This window comes from Sphaerodactylus townsendi, linkage group LG08 (genome assembly GCF_021028975.2).
Source record: "Sphaerodactylus townsendi isolate TG3544 linkage group LG08, MPM_Stown_v2.3, whole genome shotgun sequence".
Classification (NCBI taxonomy): domain Eukaryota; kingdom Metazoa; phylum Chordata; class Lepidosauria; order Squamata; family Sphaerodactylidae; genus Sphaerodactylus; species Sphaerodactylus townsendi.
This window is the reverse complement of record NC_059432.1, coordinates 62,018,246-62,035,880: the sequence shown is the minus strand read 5'-3', so window position 1 is coordinate 62,035,880 and position 17,635 is coordinate 62,018,246. Positions and strand designations below refer to the sequence as shown.

Here is a 17,635-nt window from a genome sequence, read left to right as displayed (position 1 = left end):
GACCAAGTAATCTCTTTAGATATGCAGCTGGGAGAAATGCTGGGGCCATCTGTTAAACAGCGTTGTCCTTTGGAGAAGGCTTCATTTACAGCTAGTGAGAAATTTGTTTTGGAAGCTAGCTTGAGCCTATAATATGCACTTTTTGATAGAATTGTCTTTTTCATTTGTTATCAGAGGCATCTTCCATTTTGTGCAGAGAAGGGTAGTAATGGTTTTTTTACTCCTTAATCTGATTGTAAACATATAACGTTGTAAATCAATTAATTGCAAAATTAATGTGTGATGCATCTTTTAAGGACACAGGGCTTCTTTGTCTAACCAGAATGCTGCAAAAAGTAAACAGGCTAAAGGTCTGTTTACAAGTGCTCATGAGTTAAAATGAATAGAAGACTAGAAGGGAAGTTGTCTTTGGCCCTAAATGTTTACTAAATTTGTTTACTAGATTTTTATACCATTATTTGTCTGAGGGGCTCAGGGTGGCATGCATCTTTTATCCATTGTATCCTCACAACAGCCCTATGAAGAAGGTTAGGCTGAGATAGTGTGACTAGCCCACGGTCACCCAGAAAGCTTCCCTGGTAGAATGGGGATTCAGACCTCAGGCTGGTAGATCCCAGTTCAATATTCTAACCGCTACACTGCTGGTTTATATAAGCTTGGATTTTCTGGTTTTATCCCTGAGCATCAGCATCTTCTCTGCCTCCTGTTAGCTACACATTTGCATCCATCCACATTTTCAAATACATACACCATTAGAAGACATTGGTTACAATTTTTAAACCACGTTACTGTGCAATGGAAGGACAATGTTTAATTATATTGCTTGTAGAGGTGGAGAGGTCTGTGACAGATTATGCTGACAGGTAAGTATGTTTATAGGATAATTTCTGTGCTGCAGTCAATAAGAGGACAGCTTTTGGAAAATTTACTCACATGGGTTGCATACATTTAGTTTATCAGGAATATTTGTAGACACTTTCTTCAGAAGAGTTTGGTATTTGTATTTCATGCGTTCCAGCATGATAAACACAGTGTGTTCTAATGGTTAAGAGAAGGTAAATTCTAATCTGAAGAACCAGGTTTGATTCCCCATTCCTCCGCCTGAGTGGCAGAGGCTTATCTGGTGAACCAGCTGTGTTTCTGCACTCCTACATTCCCGCTGGGTGACCTTGAGCTAGGCACAGTTCTTTGGAACTCTTTCAGCCCCACCTACCTCACAAGGTGTCTGTTGTGGTGAGAGGAAGGGAAAGGAGATTGTAAACCACCTTGAGTCTCCTTATAGGAGAGAAAAGTGGGGTATAAATCCAAATGCTGCTGCTTCTTCCCCCTCCCAGCTCATTATGCCCTCTAAATCAAATTATCATTTGATTCCTTAACCAGTATGCCTCACTGGCTCTTGTAACTATCATTCTGATTCGTGGCTCATCTCCCAGACTCTGACCCTTCTTTTCCCACAACAAAAGCCTGCACAGTGAAAGGAGGCAGTGGCCCTAGTTTTTAAAGGAGTGGTCCCTTCAACATCCATTCACCTAATCTAAACGCGTGTGTAATTCCTAACACTGACCCAACTGACGGGGGCTGCTGCAAACTGACAGGGCCGCAATGAGAAGAAAGACGGAGCGCGCCTCCTGGATCAGAATCGTCCCTAAAAGCTGGTCACATCGACCAATTACGACACAGGGCGCCCTGACCACGCCCGTATTACACCCGAGGTTGGAAGTCCAAATTTATGTAACTTCGTGGCTGCGGGGATTCAGAGTGTGGGAAAGGGCTTCGATCTGCACACAGTAAGGTGGTGGTAGGGGGGGTGGGGGGACGAATCAGGATTATCTTGTTGGCGGCCGGAAAGAAATTCTAACGGGAGCAGGGAATGCGGGTTGTTCAGTGCACGTGTCTGGAGGGTCTTGTGCAGGAGCCTGGGGAACTGATTGGGCGCAGACAATAAAGGTCCCCTCCCCCCTCCCATTCACTGACCGTAATCAATTGAGTGAGGAATCTTCGCAATATTCTCACGCAGATTCTTTTTGTTTCTTTGTAGTGGCTGCCCAGCGGATATACAATGAAGTGCAGGTGGGAGTGCAATAACCTGATATTTGTATCTTTGGCCGTGCACCAGGAACTGTTCCAGACTAAAACTTGCACGTCTGGCTAATGATTTTTCCCGGCAAATGTGGCCCCATTGGAAGAGTCTCTGTTGCATCCAATGCGTGAACACTTCTGTGGCCCCTTCTGCACATGCAGAATAATGCCCTTTCAATCCACTTTCAGTGCACTTTGCAGCTGGATTTTACTGTGCTGAATAGCAAAATCCACTTGCAAACAATTGTGAAAGTGGATTGAAAGTGCATTATTCTGCATGTGCGGAAGGGGCCTGTGCATTACTGGCCTGATCTCTTTCCCCATCTGGGTCTGTTTGCTTCTTGTCTAGCCCACCTGTCCAGCCTGATCATGTGAAATTGCCAACTCTGGCTTGGGACATTTTTGGAGATTTGGAGTTGAGCCTGAGGAGGGTAGAGCTTGGGGAGAAAAATCTCAGTGCCATAGAGTCCACTGTCTGATGGTGTACTTTTCTCCCTGGCAAACTGAGCTCTGCTGTCTAGAATCAGCCTGTAATTTTGGGAGATCTCCAGGAAAGCTCTAGCCTAGTGACTGCTTGAGAAGCATAGCGGATTTTTGTTGTTGTTATCATCTTGCTTAGTTGAAAGAAAGAGTTATTGGAATAAATGAGAAGGGGTTCTGTAGTCTAAGGAAACAACTCCATAGTTGCCACTGCCAGCCTCTGCCTTGGCCCCATCAGAGACTGTGCCCCCTCAAATGTGGCTGGTATTTCAAATGGTGATTTGGAGCTTGTTTGTATGTGATATATTTAGGTGTTGGTAGTGTGATCCTATGAAGTTACACCCTAGGTTTACAAACATTTGTCACAGTTTAGGATTACACTGTAATTCTGTTTGGATTTAAGGTGTTTGCCAATCTTTGTAACGCAAACTGTATAGTTTGGTGAGAGATCTAGGACCCCGGTTGGGATCTCTGTTTCCACTGACCACCGTGGAACAGACAGCCCCTGAACCTTTTTAAAATTATTGTTTATAACTCTGGTGTTACCTTTCCCTTCTCAGGATTACTATGGCAAAGAGCTGACGAAAACAACAGATCTCAAAACCAATGCTTGCCTTACTACAGCAAGAACTTTGCCTGCATTTATCAGAGAAGCACTCCAGTGTGTACATGAGGAAGTCTCAGCAAAGTACTGTATCAGGGTTTTGACTGAACTTCACTCACTTGGGTTGTATCATAGAAAGGATATACGGGTAGACTGAATAGCTAAAATATTACTTGATTGATATGGGCAAATTGCAATTGGTTGGCCTAAGAATTCAGGAGTCCATGTGGATTTTTTTAGGAAGACTACCTTGGTGCCACACCACAGTGTTACTGCAATGGAAAATGAAAAAGAAATCATTTGAAGTTTACCTTTCCTCTAACAATAATTGATAGCTGTTTAATAATCTTACACTTACACTTCCTTTTATGATGTCAAAAACGAGCTTATGCTATTTGATCAGGCACATAAATATGCAAGGCTCCCACTCTCCTGACATTTTGCAAACTCTGTAAAACTGCATCATTTAGGAGTGTATTTTTTACAAACGTAACTGGGCTGTATGGAAAAAAAATAGTTCAGAAAGATGCTTTTGGTAAAAGGATAGGGACAGCAGACCATTCTACAGTGTTCAGTATGTACTGGCTGTTGCTGTACATCTGATCCTACCATGTAATTTGTGCATTGTTTAATATACCATGTGAAAGTTTGTGCTCGGTTTCAGGTCTATTTCAGATTTCAGCAATCCAAATCAAATGTTTACTGTATGTCTCACCCTGTTGATTGGATGAACTTAAACTGTTCAATGCTCCTTGAGTCTCAGTATATATAATGTAAACAGATAAATAAATTAGTAGTTCTTTACTTTGTTCCCAGACACTTAATCTAATCGCAGTGGAATCCTCTGTGAAGTAGGGGATGCTTTAATATTGTCTCATATTCTGAAAGACCTTGCCAATATGACAGAGCAGTAATAGATAAATTTCTGCATTGTGTTCTATGTTCCCATTTGTATAAAAATATTGAGGTGGCAGCTGCAGGACACTTTCTTTTGATAGACAACAGGTCTGACTATAATCAATTGTTGAATTTAAACAAAAAATGAATAAGACATCTTATTAAGATTGCACATGTTGCTGTTTAAACTACCAATATTATTTTTAATTGCAAGAATGATGAATGAATATGATTGGTATGGTATAGCCTTCTTGCATAATTATTTTCATTATGCATTTCCTTCCTTATATTTTATATAATTTGTCAAAATATATAATATGGTAACTTTGACTACATAAAATCATGAATAACAGTTCAGTCTTATGCAGAGTTACTTTAGTGTAGATCTCAGTGGGGTTTGATTGAAGTAACTTTGCATAGAACTGCATGGTTCGGTTTTTAACTATTCGCCTGTGGCAGAAGAATATTGAAGGGCAGCATGTACAATCATAATAGTTAAATACCTCTTGTGAAGTGGTGTTGATATGGATTGTCTCTTGCTGTACTTGATCAATATTTTCTGTCCCATCATTTCCTTTCATATTAGTTTGTTCCTTTTTTTCTTTCCCCCCAGGTACTATGGTTGTGGTTTGGTGATACCAGAGTGCATAGAAAATTGTTGGATATTAGATTTGGGCAGTGGGAGTGGAAGGGACTGTTACATTCTCTGCAAACTCGTTGGGGAGAATGGACATGTCACTGGGATAGACATGACTGAAACTCAGGTAGGAACTTGTTTCATCCCCAGCAAATTCAGACCAGTAGGTTTTGTCTGCAGATTGCCAGTAGATAATGGCTATTGATTCTTCTTATCATTGAACATTCTTCTTGGCCTACTTTTTTCATGTTCAGTGGCATAGCGCCAAGGGGGCGGGGGGAATGTGACGCATCGGGCGCACGCTGGTGCGGGGGCATTTTGGGGCATGACGGTGGCAGGCGGTGGCATGGCAGGGGTGCAGTTCTCCTTTGCTCCGGCTCTGAACTCTTACACCTCAGTTCATGTACAGTCTGCTTTTTTGTAATCCTTTATCTCTGTTTCCCAGTCTCCATCCTTTATTACATTCAGTTAACTGTTTACAGTTTTTGCTTCTATGTATCAAAACTAATCATACTCCATCAGCACATGCTTATTTTGACACATACTTTTATTATACAGAAGTGATGTCTATATATAGATGTTCATTGTATAAAATAATCTGAGATTTATAGCTTCTTATCTTGCAAAGGAATATTCCCTTTTAGAAGGTGTGCATTTTTGCAGGTTTTATGCCATTTTCTTTGCCTAAAACCCCACTGCTACGATTCCCCCCCTTCTGTCTCTCTCTGGAGTACTTTTTTAGAACTTGAACAAATCAGGAATTATTAGACTGCCATAGTATTATAACATCTTTTACCACATTTTTGTAGTTCCTAGCTATGTTTAAAAACAGTCTCTAGCCTTTGACATTGTGGAGTTATAAAGGGAAATGTGAAGTTTCTTGCCCTTTTGAGATGGATAGATAGATAGAAAGAAAGAAAATTGGATTAGCCAGTGTGTTACAATAGTTGGGCCAGGTCCTGGGGAAGTGGTGGATCAGAATCTCTTGGCTATGAAACTCAGTGGGTGACATTGGGCAACAGGGTTGCTTTAGTGATATATCAATACATATGACAGTATAGCATAGCTTTGCCATACAAGACACAGCCACAGAGACACTTGAAAATTATGTAAGGAGAATTTGAGATTACTTTTAGTTGTAGAGAAGCTTATCAGGCCAGTTTAGTGTAGTGGTTAGAGCATCATTTAGGATATGGGAGACCTAAGATTTCCCACTCTCCCATTAAAACTCCCTGTGTGACTTTGGGCTAGTCACACGCTCTCGGCCCAGCTTTCTTCTTAGAGGTTGTGAGGATAAAATTAAGGAGATGAGGAGAATGTGAGCCATCGGGGAGAAAGGTGGAATATAAATTAAGTAAATAAATATATAAGATGGTTGAGAGCTACCTTTGTGGCAAAGCATTATGCAGGGCAAATGCAGAATGAGGGATTTAGGGCAATATTTGTACTTCCGTATGCAGACTGAAAACAAAATGCAGCAAACACAACTGGAACCATAGCATACCTGGATAACAATCCAGAAAGGAAAGGGCAAGCTGGTAGCCTGACATCAAAAAGGTAGCGGAGATGGAGTTAACAAGTTGATTGTTGAGAATTGGTGATAACTGTTTGGTGGCAACAGCAAATACAATCCAATGTTTATTCTTTGGTTGCTTTATCTTCCCTCCTTTAGGTGGAAGTGGCAAAAAAGTACATTGACCATCACATGAACAAATTAAACTACCAGAATCCCAATGTGAACTTCATTCTTGGACACATAGAAGAACTGGGAGCAGTGGGCCTGAAGGATGAAAGCTATAACCTTGTAATGTAGGTATTTTTCTAGCTCTTTTCTCTGTAGCATTTGTACAGTAATATAAGTGGTCACTTGTTCAATGTAACTTATCTTGTAATCTTTATAAGAACCCTGTAATGTAGGTAGTTAATACTACATGTGAGGGGAGGAGCTGAGACTGAAGTACTAACTACACAGTTTGTTGTTTCTTGTTCCCACATTTGTGATCCAAACATGTAGCACTCATCTGTCAGACATGACCTAGGACAGACCTGGAAATGGTGTCAGTGGTTAGGATCTGACTAAGACCTTAAGCAACCTAAGTAATGAGCAGGAGAGTTGAGGTTTGAAGCCCACGCTGAAGTAATGTGTGAGGAAACCAGAAGGAATAGAGTCTATCACTGTCTGGGTGTGCGATCTCTGAGGACGGAATTTCACATTAGGAGGCAGGCATTGGGCTCCTGACCTTGTTTTTGTTTCATAATGCTAATGTTTTTGAAGGGGGGGAGCATGTGTATGGAAGAATCAGTGGGCCTGACAGGATGCTTGAGCCTTTCTGCACCCTCTGATTCTCTTACAAATGGCCTTGCCCTCCAGCATTTTTTTTACTGTGTTTTCCCTTCAGGCCTGATGTTGGAAGGAACCCAACAGGCAGCATTTGCAGAGAGAATCAGTGGGTTTGTGGGAATGGTAATGCAGTTTCTTCTTTGGCTCTTCATCTTTTACAAGATTGTTTGGGAAACACATTTGCCAGTCTTATTATTGCTTACTTTTGGAGGCAAGCTCCTGATCTAGATCAGGAAAGTTTCTCTAATTTGGTATTTAATTATGATGACTGACAACTGTCTTGCTTTAAGCCATATGTGATTGTGCTCCTGGACTGGGCTAGGTGAAGACAGCAGGACTCATCATGGACACAAGGGATACCAGTATTTCTCCTGCCTCTTACCTGTGCAGGGAAGTCAACCTTCCATGTTGCCTGGTTCTACAGCTTGTTCTTATTAGGCTAGTAAAATCTGTTCCTTGTTTTCCTTCTCCAAAGGACCTAAACAAGCTTTTATCTCCCATTTAGCTCCAACTGTGTAGTTAACCTGTCTCCTGATAAAAGAGCCGTCCTGCGTGAGGCCTATCGAGTGTTAAAGGTAAAGTGACAGCTGGTTGTGAAATGCATCTTAGGCTGGCTGTATTGGCAGTGGAGAGGGAAAGGGTCTTGCGGTGAGAAGGAGATCTGTACCATACTCTCACACCAAAAAATATTTTCTGGAAGTAGCTATGCTGAGTCATGCAATTGGAAAATGTATTCAGCCAGAACTGAGCACTGAAACTTTTTGACTTCAGTGTCTGGAGCGAAGTGCACATGTAGATCAGCACCTGCAAAAAGTCACTAGTCAGAAATTTCAGAACCATGTCCTAAATGCAGGTTTCATTGCCTGCAAGGTGCTTTGCTGCTCAGCTGCTACTGCATTCTGTTTATTTAAACAAAATAAGGATGGTTGACTTTCCTACAAGGAGACAGCCTGGGCCTCCTCCAGAGACCTTGGTTAATTTAGTTTGCCTGGATTGGCTGAGTTGCTTTAGAAGACATAACATATCAAAAGCAAAAAAATTCAGTGGCTGGTGAATAGTGGCTGGAACTGGCACTGCAGTCCCAGCCAGGCAGTTTCCTTGGCTTTAACCCAGTCAGTCTGCATGCCCTCTTTCTCCTATCAAGCTCTGGAGACAGTACTTATTATTTAATTATTTGCTGTGATTAGGGCTCCCATTTCTCTCTGTTTCTCTCAGGCAGGCGGGGAGATGTATTTCAGTGACGTGTATGCCAGCCGTGACCTGCCTAAGGGGATCAGAAAAAACAGGATTTTGTGGGGTGAGAGAATTCGTCCCCTCAACCCGCATAAAACTGCTTTTCTTTTGAGTATTTCTCCTGTGAAATTTCCCAAAATGTTTGAACTCTGCCTGTTTTTCTAAAACTAGGCTACTGCCTGGGAGCCCCAGACACAAGAACAATTTTGTTCTACAGTTCTCTGGTACCTCCTGCTTCTCTGTATAAGAATATTTGGTCAGGGACTGTGGTCCTTTATTGAGATTAGAAGGAATTGTTTAGGAGATCTCTGACACCATCATCAATTTATTTTGAGTTCACTTTGCAAATTACATTGGGATGATGGGATGCACTATGTTTGCAGTCACCCCCAGTGTGAATCTGTTGGTATCAGTGAGGGCAGTATTCTTTCTTGGCAGGCTTTGACTGTTGGGGGTCCTCAGATCTTATTCATTCCTTCTTCCCAGCTGGTTAGAGTGGACATGGTTGTCCAGCCATTCATTTTATCCCCAGAACAACTTTGTGAGCTGGATTGAGCTAAGAAGGAGTGATTGGCTTCTGGCCACCACAGCCACTTTCACATATGGGGAATAATGTACTTTCACTGCATATTGCAACTGGATTTTACTGTATAAAATGGCAAAATCCATCTGTAAACAATTATTCAATGTGCTTTGAAAGTGTACAGAAGCTGCATTATTCAGCATGTATAAAAGTGTCCATGATCTTCATGGCTGAATGGGATCTGAGTTTGAGGTTACTGCCACATGGTAACGTTTCCCCGTGTAGCTCTCACTGCTGCTGTAGATATGATGGTTTCCCCTATAGTTTGCGTGATTTGGCCCCCTCTCCCATGCCACAGAAAAGATTTTTCATACTAGCGATATAGTAATTGCTGAGTCTAAAAGCCCTCTCATGGTATAGGTGGGGAAATCACAGCTGATGTGGGCAGGGCCACATCACCTTCTAGCCCAGATGGCATGTGAAGGTGCTTTGAGTGTAATCTCTCTCAAAAGAATGTATCAAACCAGGTTTCAGAAAGATGGGAGCAAAGGAGGGGAAAACTTGTGAAGTGGGTGTTTAGGGAACAACGACAAAGAGCAAAATCCTCCATGTAGAAGCAGCCAGATATTTCCCAGCCCTAATCTGACATTGTAACCATCACAACACACTTTCCTCAGGATTTCAATTAGGAACTTTGCATTCCACCTTCACAGCATGCAGGGCTCCTGACCTAGAGGGGCCACCCTCACAGTTTAACCGCTTTCCAAAGGAGGAAAACAAGGTTCTCCACTGTGTGATAAAAAAGTAACATGTCTGCATATTTTAATGCATATTGATCTACCTTTCTGAGATACCTAAATTGTGATGTGTATATTAATAAATATAAATGCATGCTGACATCATCTTCTATTTTAACAAATGTGGTCTTGGTTTTAAAAAGTTAATTGAACGTCACTTCCTACTCCTCAGTAGCCAAGTGGAAAACTTGTAAACCCACAGTGATGAAAATACATGGGGCTTTCTTTAATACCATAATTTTAGTCTCTCCAGTATCCTTATATCTCAGTATTTTTTCCATGCTTCCTGAGCATTTCCATCAAATATGCTTTGTTGTTGTGCCATGTTTAGGTGAGTGCTTAGGTGGAGCCCTGTGGTGGAAGGATCTGTATAAAATAGCTGAGGATGTTGGATTCTTGCCACCTCGACTGGTGACAGCCTCTCAAATATCCATCCATAATAAGGAGCTGGAAAATGTTGTGGGTAAGAAAAAAATCTGTGTGGTATGTTAAATAACAATGGGTGTATCTTTCTGTGTCACAAAGCAACCTCACCTTAGAGCACCACAGTCCAGAGAGAGAGAGAGAGAGAGAGAGAGAGAGAGAGAGAGAGAGAGAGAGAGAGAGAGAGAGAGAGAGAGAGAGAGAGGAGACTAATCCAAATTCTGCACTCATAGTTCATTCTCATCGCACTATTTCTTCACCTAAGTTCTCAAAAGTCTTGGCTGACTTTTGCCACTGATCTAGCATAGTTGCAGCTGTTCCTGTGATGCTGTATGAATGCACGTAGACACTAGGAACATCTAAAAAGACATGCTGACTGACAGGAGCAACACAACTGACTTGAGTTTAATTCCATAAGCAGTTAAAAGCAGGACAACAATGGCTCAAAGAGTTAAGCATGCCTGTAATGGTGTCTGTTTCCATGGCTTATGGATCTATGCTCATTGAAGATTTGGGCTATGAATTTCACGTGTCCTGTTTGGTTTGATCCTGGGAATGCATGTCTTGCCCACTAGGCTTAAGAGCCCCATAGAAGTAGCCATGTTAGTCCGTAGCAGCAAAATAAAACAGAAGTCCAGTGGTACTTCTAAGACTAACAATGCCTAAGTTTTCATTAGTCAGAACTCATTTCATCATATGAGGTGAGGTTGCCATCCCATTTGTTTTATATTATCAGTGAAATGGTGGGGAAAAATGTTTAGAGAGGCTGGTTTAAAACAAGCTCCAGAGTTGTTGTTTTTTAAAAGTAATTGGTTCACACAGAATGGATGAGGTCCTCAACCAGTTGTTTTTAGACATACTTAGTAAAATTAGAATTTAGCACAAGATAGCAAGTACAATAGGCAGTTACGGAAGTATAGCTGAAGATATTGCATATTTTGACTCAAATGGATGTCAGAGTGTTACCACCATCATCTTAGTGCAAGAAATATTATATTTGCTAGGCCAAGTCAGAAATACTGGAAGTGCCAATCTTGTTTCTCTGTTCTCTGCCTCTGATATCCTGCTTTAAAAATAGGATTGGCATACCTTGACCTTAAGGCTTGCCAATATGTAAAGGTAAATGTAAATATTTATTAAGAGCTGTAGCTACAAGCCTTAACAACATAACACAAAACCAAATCAATAAAGGAGATACAGTAAAATAAAAATGTTCAATCAGATAAAAGACAGTAATCAGTTCCATAGACATAATCAGGACTGACAGATCTATTTTGGGGGGTTGGCAAGCACAAATATTTTCCTTCATTGATAAATGCATAAAAGAGGCAACCCTGTACATAAACACTGGCTTGCCATTATGTTCTCATTGCAGGTGACTGCCAGTTTGTTTCTGCTACTTTCCGTCTCTTTAAGATACCCCAGGATGATTCAGCCCAAAGGTGTGAAGTGATTTACAATGGAGGAATCACTGGACATGAGAAAGAACTAGAGTTTGATGCTAACTACAAGTTCAAGGTACAGGCCTGAGGGTTCAGAAATTCTATTCTAATCCTCTCCTGCAGGATATATGAGAAGTGAAAATTCCACTCCATATCTCGTCAAAGCTACAAGAGGAGAGAGGAGTTGTCTCATCTAAGGGAGGTGCTTCATACTTTGCTGAATAGCACCCTTTAAGTCCTCCCTAGCATGTGCCACCCGCCTCTTGGCAGTAGTTCTGCCTCCTTGCTTGTTGTCCCCTCTGTTTCTGAGTTCTTGCTGGTAAGGTGGGACACCTCATCTAGAAGAAGCCTCCACAGACAGCTGACCCCACTCCAATCCCCTTGTTTGTTGCCACATGTGTGCACCCTGGCTGCCTCCTCTCCTTGCATCACATCCACCTAGCAGTCATCCATTGTTGTGAACCTGGGGATTTACCCTGTTTCTCCCAACCAACTGGACATGAGATACATCACAGTTGTATGTGAAAATGAATAATCACAGATCAAAATACAGAGATGTTTCAGTCAGCAAGTAATATGTATATGTGAACTAGTCCCTTGGCAGAATGATAGATGGTAATTGTATAGAAAGAAAATAAGTGGCTTTAGGGTTTGAGTGAGAGAGGGGTAGTGGGTGTTGTAAGAAGCAAAAAGGAAATTACCATGGAAGTTGTTCTCTACCTACCTATCTGGCCTGCTTATTGCTAGTTATAAATGTATAAAGCTGCCTTACACTGACTCAGATCATTGGTGGTATTTATTCGGATTGGCAGTGCTTCTCTCGGGTCTCAAATCTTTCCCAACAGTTGTGACTTGAGAACTGGAGATATTGAGGACTGAACCAGGAACTTTCTGTGTTCAAAGCATGCTGGCACATAGCCTGTCTTCATTTCAAATTTTTTTATATGCCCTTTTTTCTCCCCTCAGCAAGGAGAAGTGATGGAAGTGGATAAGGAAACAGCAACTATTTTGCAGAATTCCAGATTTGCTACAAAGTTCCTGATCTGTCCAGTGGGTCAGAAGAAGCCAGTTCCTGAGAACTGTAGTCCTGAGAAAGTAAAGGTTTGGTTCAGTTTAAAGCAGCATTAATACATCATGGTTTGCCTAGGTATCATGCTGCAGGTAGCACAAGTAGCATCATGCTCCTCCATAGGAGGCCTGGCAATCATCTCCATTTTACAGGCCCTGTTGAACTGAACTAGGTCCTTCAAGGCCTGGGTCTTGCTTGACAGAGAGTTCTACTGAGCCAGCACTGGCCCTGGTTGAGGACAGCTGGATAATTTTAGGGCCAGGGATTACCAGGAGGATATTTTCAGATGAGCGCAACACTCTTTAGGGGCTGTAATGGAAGAGAAGGTCCTGCAGATATGACAACCCTAACCCTATGACAACCCCAGACCATTTAAGACTTTGCAGCAGCAATTCTGAATTGATGCCATAGAGCAACTTTAAGAACAAAAACTATGACTGGAGTTCATTCTTGTTCATAGGTCGCTAGCGAAATTAAAATTTAGACTATTTCTGATCTGAATATGAGTGAGGAATTAGTAGGATACCGGTGAGCTACCATTCTGGTTGTGGAATACTAAGCAATTCAACTTCCGTATTAGAATAATTTAAACGTTCTGGTTCAACTACTTGCCCAGCCCCAATTGTCAGGAGTTTTGGAGCTTTTGTATCCTGACCAATCTGTTGTAATTATCTCCACCCCCGTCAAACTGTATCAGGTGGCCCTAGAAATTGTTCTGAATACAATTTAAAATTGAATTGATCACATAGACTATTTGTAACGGACTTTCTCTTAATTAATTTGGGAATATGACTTTGTAGTTGCGATCACTACGATTGTAGATGTGTGTTCAAACATAGAATTATTACACGAATCAAAGGCAATTTTAATAAAATAAAAAGTAGGGAACTCTGGTGCTTTAATAAGCAGTTGAGATGCAATCATGTTTTGGATTCTCATTCCCTGGGTGTTTTCCTGTGCGTGCAGTACATTTAACTGGATCTTGCCTGTTGGCCCTGACCCTATGTTAGGACTGCCTTATCTACAAGAGACCTCTTCCCTCCTCCTGCTTCTTCTGATGAAGTCAAGCAGCTGTGTGTCCTAGGAAGTGTAACCTTGTGCTTTCTTGGGTGGGAAGGGAAGGGGGAGAGGCTGTAGGCTTGGAAGGCATTTCTTTAAAAAACTGCTAAACCCAAGCGGAAGTTTACAATGAGGTCCTGAAAGCTTAATTCTGCCTAGAAAATTAAAAGTAATAAATGCCTTTTCATCATAAAGCATAACTTCTTTATTATAATAGCATATTCTAAGCTAAAATATCAGCAGCTAGTCAACATAGTTGCATTCAGGTGTCATGTATAACCATGATTAAGGAAAACTGTGGACCTCATTCCTCCATCCTCCCCTTTTCCTGGCATGTTGAGAGACATGCTTAACTATTCATTTCAGTTACCTGTAGCAGGTTAGCCAAAGAGAGTAATCCTTTCACCCCTCACACACTAGCTAATGTCCTAAGCTTGGATTGGAGCCCTGGTTTAGTGGAGGGAAAATTAACTCTTATTAACTGGTATACCTTCAATTATATCTCACAATCAACTGGAGTTAGTGATGAACTTTGATTCTGGGGGAGAAGGTAGATTTATATGAGAGGTCTCCAACAAGCCAGGTATGTTCACAGTTTTCTTTAACTATGGTTAAATGTGACTCATCTAAATATAGCCATAATTTTGAAACAGCACTTTAGCTGTGTAGGCCAGGAGACATATATATATATTTATTTATTTATTTGTAAGGAATAATGTGAGGATAAACTCATACTTACTCTAGAACACAGTGTGATGGGGGATGACTCAGACCATGGTACCATTGATGGTAGGCTAAGAACATTCACAACTATGTTGAGCTTTGAATCAATTATTCTAGCACATGTTCATGCACATTGTGTTATTATGAGTCATCTCAGCAGGATTATGAAGCAGTCAGGATTATACATGAACATAAACAAGATTGCTTACTAGACCTATATGACAATCATTAAGTGTTGTACCTTATGATTCTTGACAAATGTATTTTTCTTTTATGTACACTGAGAGCATATGCACCGGAGACAAATTCCTTGTGTGTCCAATCACACTTGGCCAATAAAGATTCTATTCTATTCTATTCTATTCTATTCTATTCTAAACAATCCCACCCTCATTGTAAAAAGGTGCCTATGGTGAACAGATGGTGTAAAATCTGCTTGGTTTTAATGCTGATGCTGGAGGCCTGAATGAGAGAGCTCAGACAATGCTTTGCAGTCTAATTATGGAGCAGTAGTGCTGTTGGAATGAGGCATTTACCTTCACATTATAAAATCATGCAGCAGAAGAGGAGAGTTTCACAACAGCTTACCATACCGAAAAGAATTCAAAGTAGCAGTCGAGCATATGTTTTTGTTGCTTCTGCAGTTTACTAACATTCATTTCTTAGAATCAGAAGAAAACTTGCTAGCTGAACTGTTTGGCAGAATTGGTTTATCTCTTACTGTATGATGTAAAATTAAAATGCAGAGAAGTGTTTGTTTAGATCAAGCCCTGGGTGAAGCACAGTAAATAAGCTAGAATGCCCTTTCCATCCTTCAAAAGTTGTCTCCATCTGATACAGTATTTCAAGATCCCAACTACTATCATTCACTCTGCAGTGCTATAAATCACAACAGCTCCACCTACTGTATGTCCATTACGCAAGTGATTTGTCGTTTTGTGATTTCCCCCCCTTTGCCAGTGCTTTGGGTGCCATAGGCATGCTGTCATGCATGTTAATAGAACAACCATAATGAGCAAAAGGGGTAGTACACAACCACAAAGTAGTAAAGGACAAAACTGTACCACAACTGTACTACAGCTTAATGCTGACAAAATAAAGCCTCCAACTGGAATTCAATAACAACCTCGGCTCGACTGAATGGTGCTAAGAAACACAACTTATTACAATGAAATGGGATAATCAAAAGGGACTGCATTCTGCTAGCTTGACTCCCGCTTCTCTCAATGGTTGGCATTGAGTCTAGATTTCTGGTTGGCTTGTGCTTGTATAGATGGCTGCTTTGTTACATACTTGTAAACTTGTGTACATTTCCATTTAAGTTTGTAATGAAATATATGTAAAAAGTCTGTTGTTATTGCACTCCAGTTGGAGGCTTTATTTTGTCAGTGTTGAACTGTAGCCTTGTACAATTTTGTCCTGTTAATAGAACAAAGCAAAAAGAAATGGATTGCACTGTTGTGCAGATCAAGTAGGTAAATCTACTGTCTCCCCTACAAAGAGTGGGGGAAGAATGGAAGTGTCTTGAATGAAGTTGGTGCAAAGGGTTGGGGGAGTGTCTCTGCTTTTCACTGCTTGCAACCAGTAATGATCAAGGCCAAGCTTTCATTAGCATCTGGTTGAAGACTAGGGTCTCAGTGAATATGGTGCATTAAGATTTTTTAAAAACCCTTTTAATGCTTGGATTGCAGAAGGGATAGAGAGGAGCAGATTCGCAAGAAGGGGGCAACACAGATGGTTACAGAAGGAAGCATGCCCCAAAGGCCACATCAGATTATTTGTCAACACCACCAGTCCATATACTGTGTATTATAGAACTGCAGTGTGTGCGATGGTAGTTTGGATCTTGAATACTGCGTCAGATGGAGACAACTTTTGAAGGATGGAAAGGGAATTCTAGCTTATTTTACTGTGCTTCACCCAGGGCTTGATTGTATACAATCGTGGAAATTAAGAAACATTTTTTTAAAAAGACAACTAAAAGGCAAAGCAATATCTCTGGGATTATATATGTAGAATAAGCACTGGCTGTGTACTGAATCCAGGGAAATAAAACCAGGTTCAAATCCCTGTTCAGTTACCAACCTGTGTGTGCCCTTGATAAATTACTTTCACAACCCCAACTCCCTCTGAGCTGTTTTGAGGATAAGAATTCAAATAGAACTAATATACAGACCCACAGGAATTACAGGTTCCCAGGGCTTTGCCATTCTCTCTTTGAACTGCAGGTAGTGTTTTAGCATGTAGTCCCTTTTCACTAAACTAATACAGTAACAGAACAGTATCCCTTTGGACTCTTTTTCTTTTTTCCTTGCTTTTACAGGACAAGATTCGAGACCCCTTTAAGTTGGTGGAGCAAGCGGGGGCAAGAGTGCCTAAAGAGGCTATGTCAGGATGCTGTGGGTCTAAAGGATGCTGTTGAACCTTGCAGTGTATTATCAGAAAGAAGAGCTTGAAAGAATTCATCAGTGATTTATCCCCCTCAAATTAGTATTAATGGCACCAAGGTGTTGACTGGAAGCATTTGTCACTGATTTTATCGTTTCATCAGAATGGATTGTTGTAAGCCACTCTAAGCCAGTATGGAGAAGGGTGCCCTATAAGTCAAATAAATCAAATCAAAACAACAGATGAAAAGAGAGAGACCGTGATGTCCGAGTAAGAGTGAAAGAAAAGCATAAATAATTCAACCAAAGTTCTAGGTATGCTGGTGAGTTTATATTCCAAAGCAGAAATCTTTCTCCGTTAAATAGCTGATAAATGCCCAATTTAAGCACCTAAGAGGAGATTCTGTGCTGAATCACACTAGTGGTCCATCTTGTCCAACATCCTATTTCACAAAACAGCCAGTCAGCTGCCTGAAGGGCCAACAGGGCATGCAAAACAAGGTCTTCCCATGTTGTTGCTTCTTGCTGCTGGCATATTCAGAACTTTATCGCCTCTGAATATGGAAGCTTCCTTTTATCATCATTCCTAATAGCCATTGATATACCGAACCCTTGTGAATCTGCCTGCTCCATGACTGGTGTACTGAGCAAGATCCTCTGTATGTCTTAGTAATTATGATAACATTTCCATGGTGTTTATGAGCTATGCTTTGGTGGCATATTTAGATAGCTATGCTATGTAGAGTTTCTATATAATCATAGCTATAATTTGGTAATTTATATTGAATATAACTATCAGGCGTTAAGTCATTGACATTCTTCTTTTACTGACAAGATTCTTAGATGACTTATGTGGGAGCTAGAGGCTTGTATATTTGTTTGGAGGGGATTATATGAAAGTGTCTGCCTGTTCCTGCATCAACCTAACCTGTATGGTCTAA

The 17,635-nt window shown here is 41.0% G+C and overlaps 1 protein-coding gene across 5 annotated transcripts; it reads left to right on the top strand.

Annotated features, from left to right (window-relative positions):
• Window positions 1-1,406: 1,406 nt before the first annotated feature.
• Window positions 1,407-17,495, top strand: AS3MT (arsenite methyltransferase). 5 transcript variants are annotated; one of them, XM_048506687.1, is made up of 11 exons: window positions 1,718-1,787; window positions 2,039-2,070; window positions 3,120-3,247; window positions 4,674-4,824; window positions 6,370-6,506; window positions 7,544-7,613; window positions 8,254-8,335; window positions 9,923-10,054; window positions 11,390-11,532; window positions 12,423-12,557; window positions 16,631-17,495. In XM_048506687.1, coding segments are annotated over exons 1-11 (1,110 nt in total). In that variant the 5' UTR covers window positions 1,718-1,786; the 3' UTR covers window positions 16,730-17,495. The 5 variants fall into 5 exon arrangements, with proteins under 5 accessions (XP_048362646.1, XP_048362643.1, XP_048362642.1 ...); XM_048506690.1 differs by lacking the exon at window positions 3,120-3,247 and having other exon boundaries at window positions 1,755-1,787; XM_048506686.1 differs by lacking the exons at window positions 2,039-2,070; window positions 3,120-3,247 and having other exon boundaries at window positions 1,409-1,787; window positions 12,423-12,551.
• Window positions 17,496-17,635: the final 140 nt, after the last annotated feature.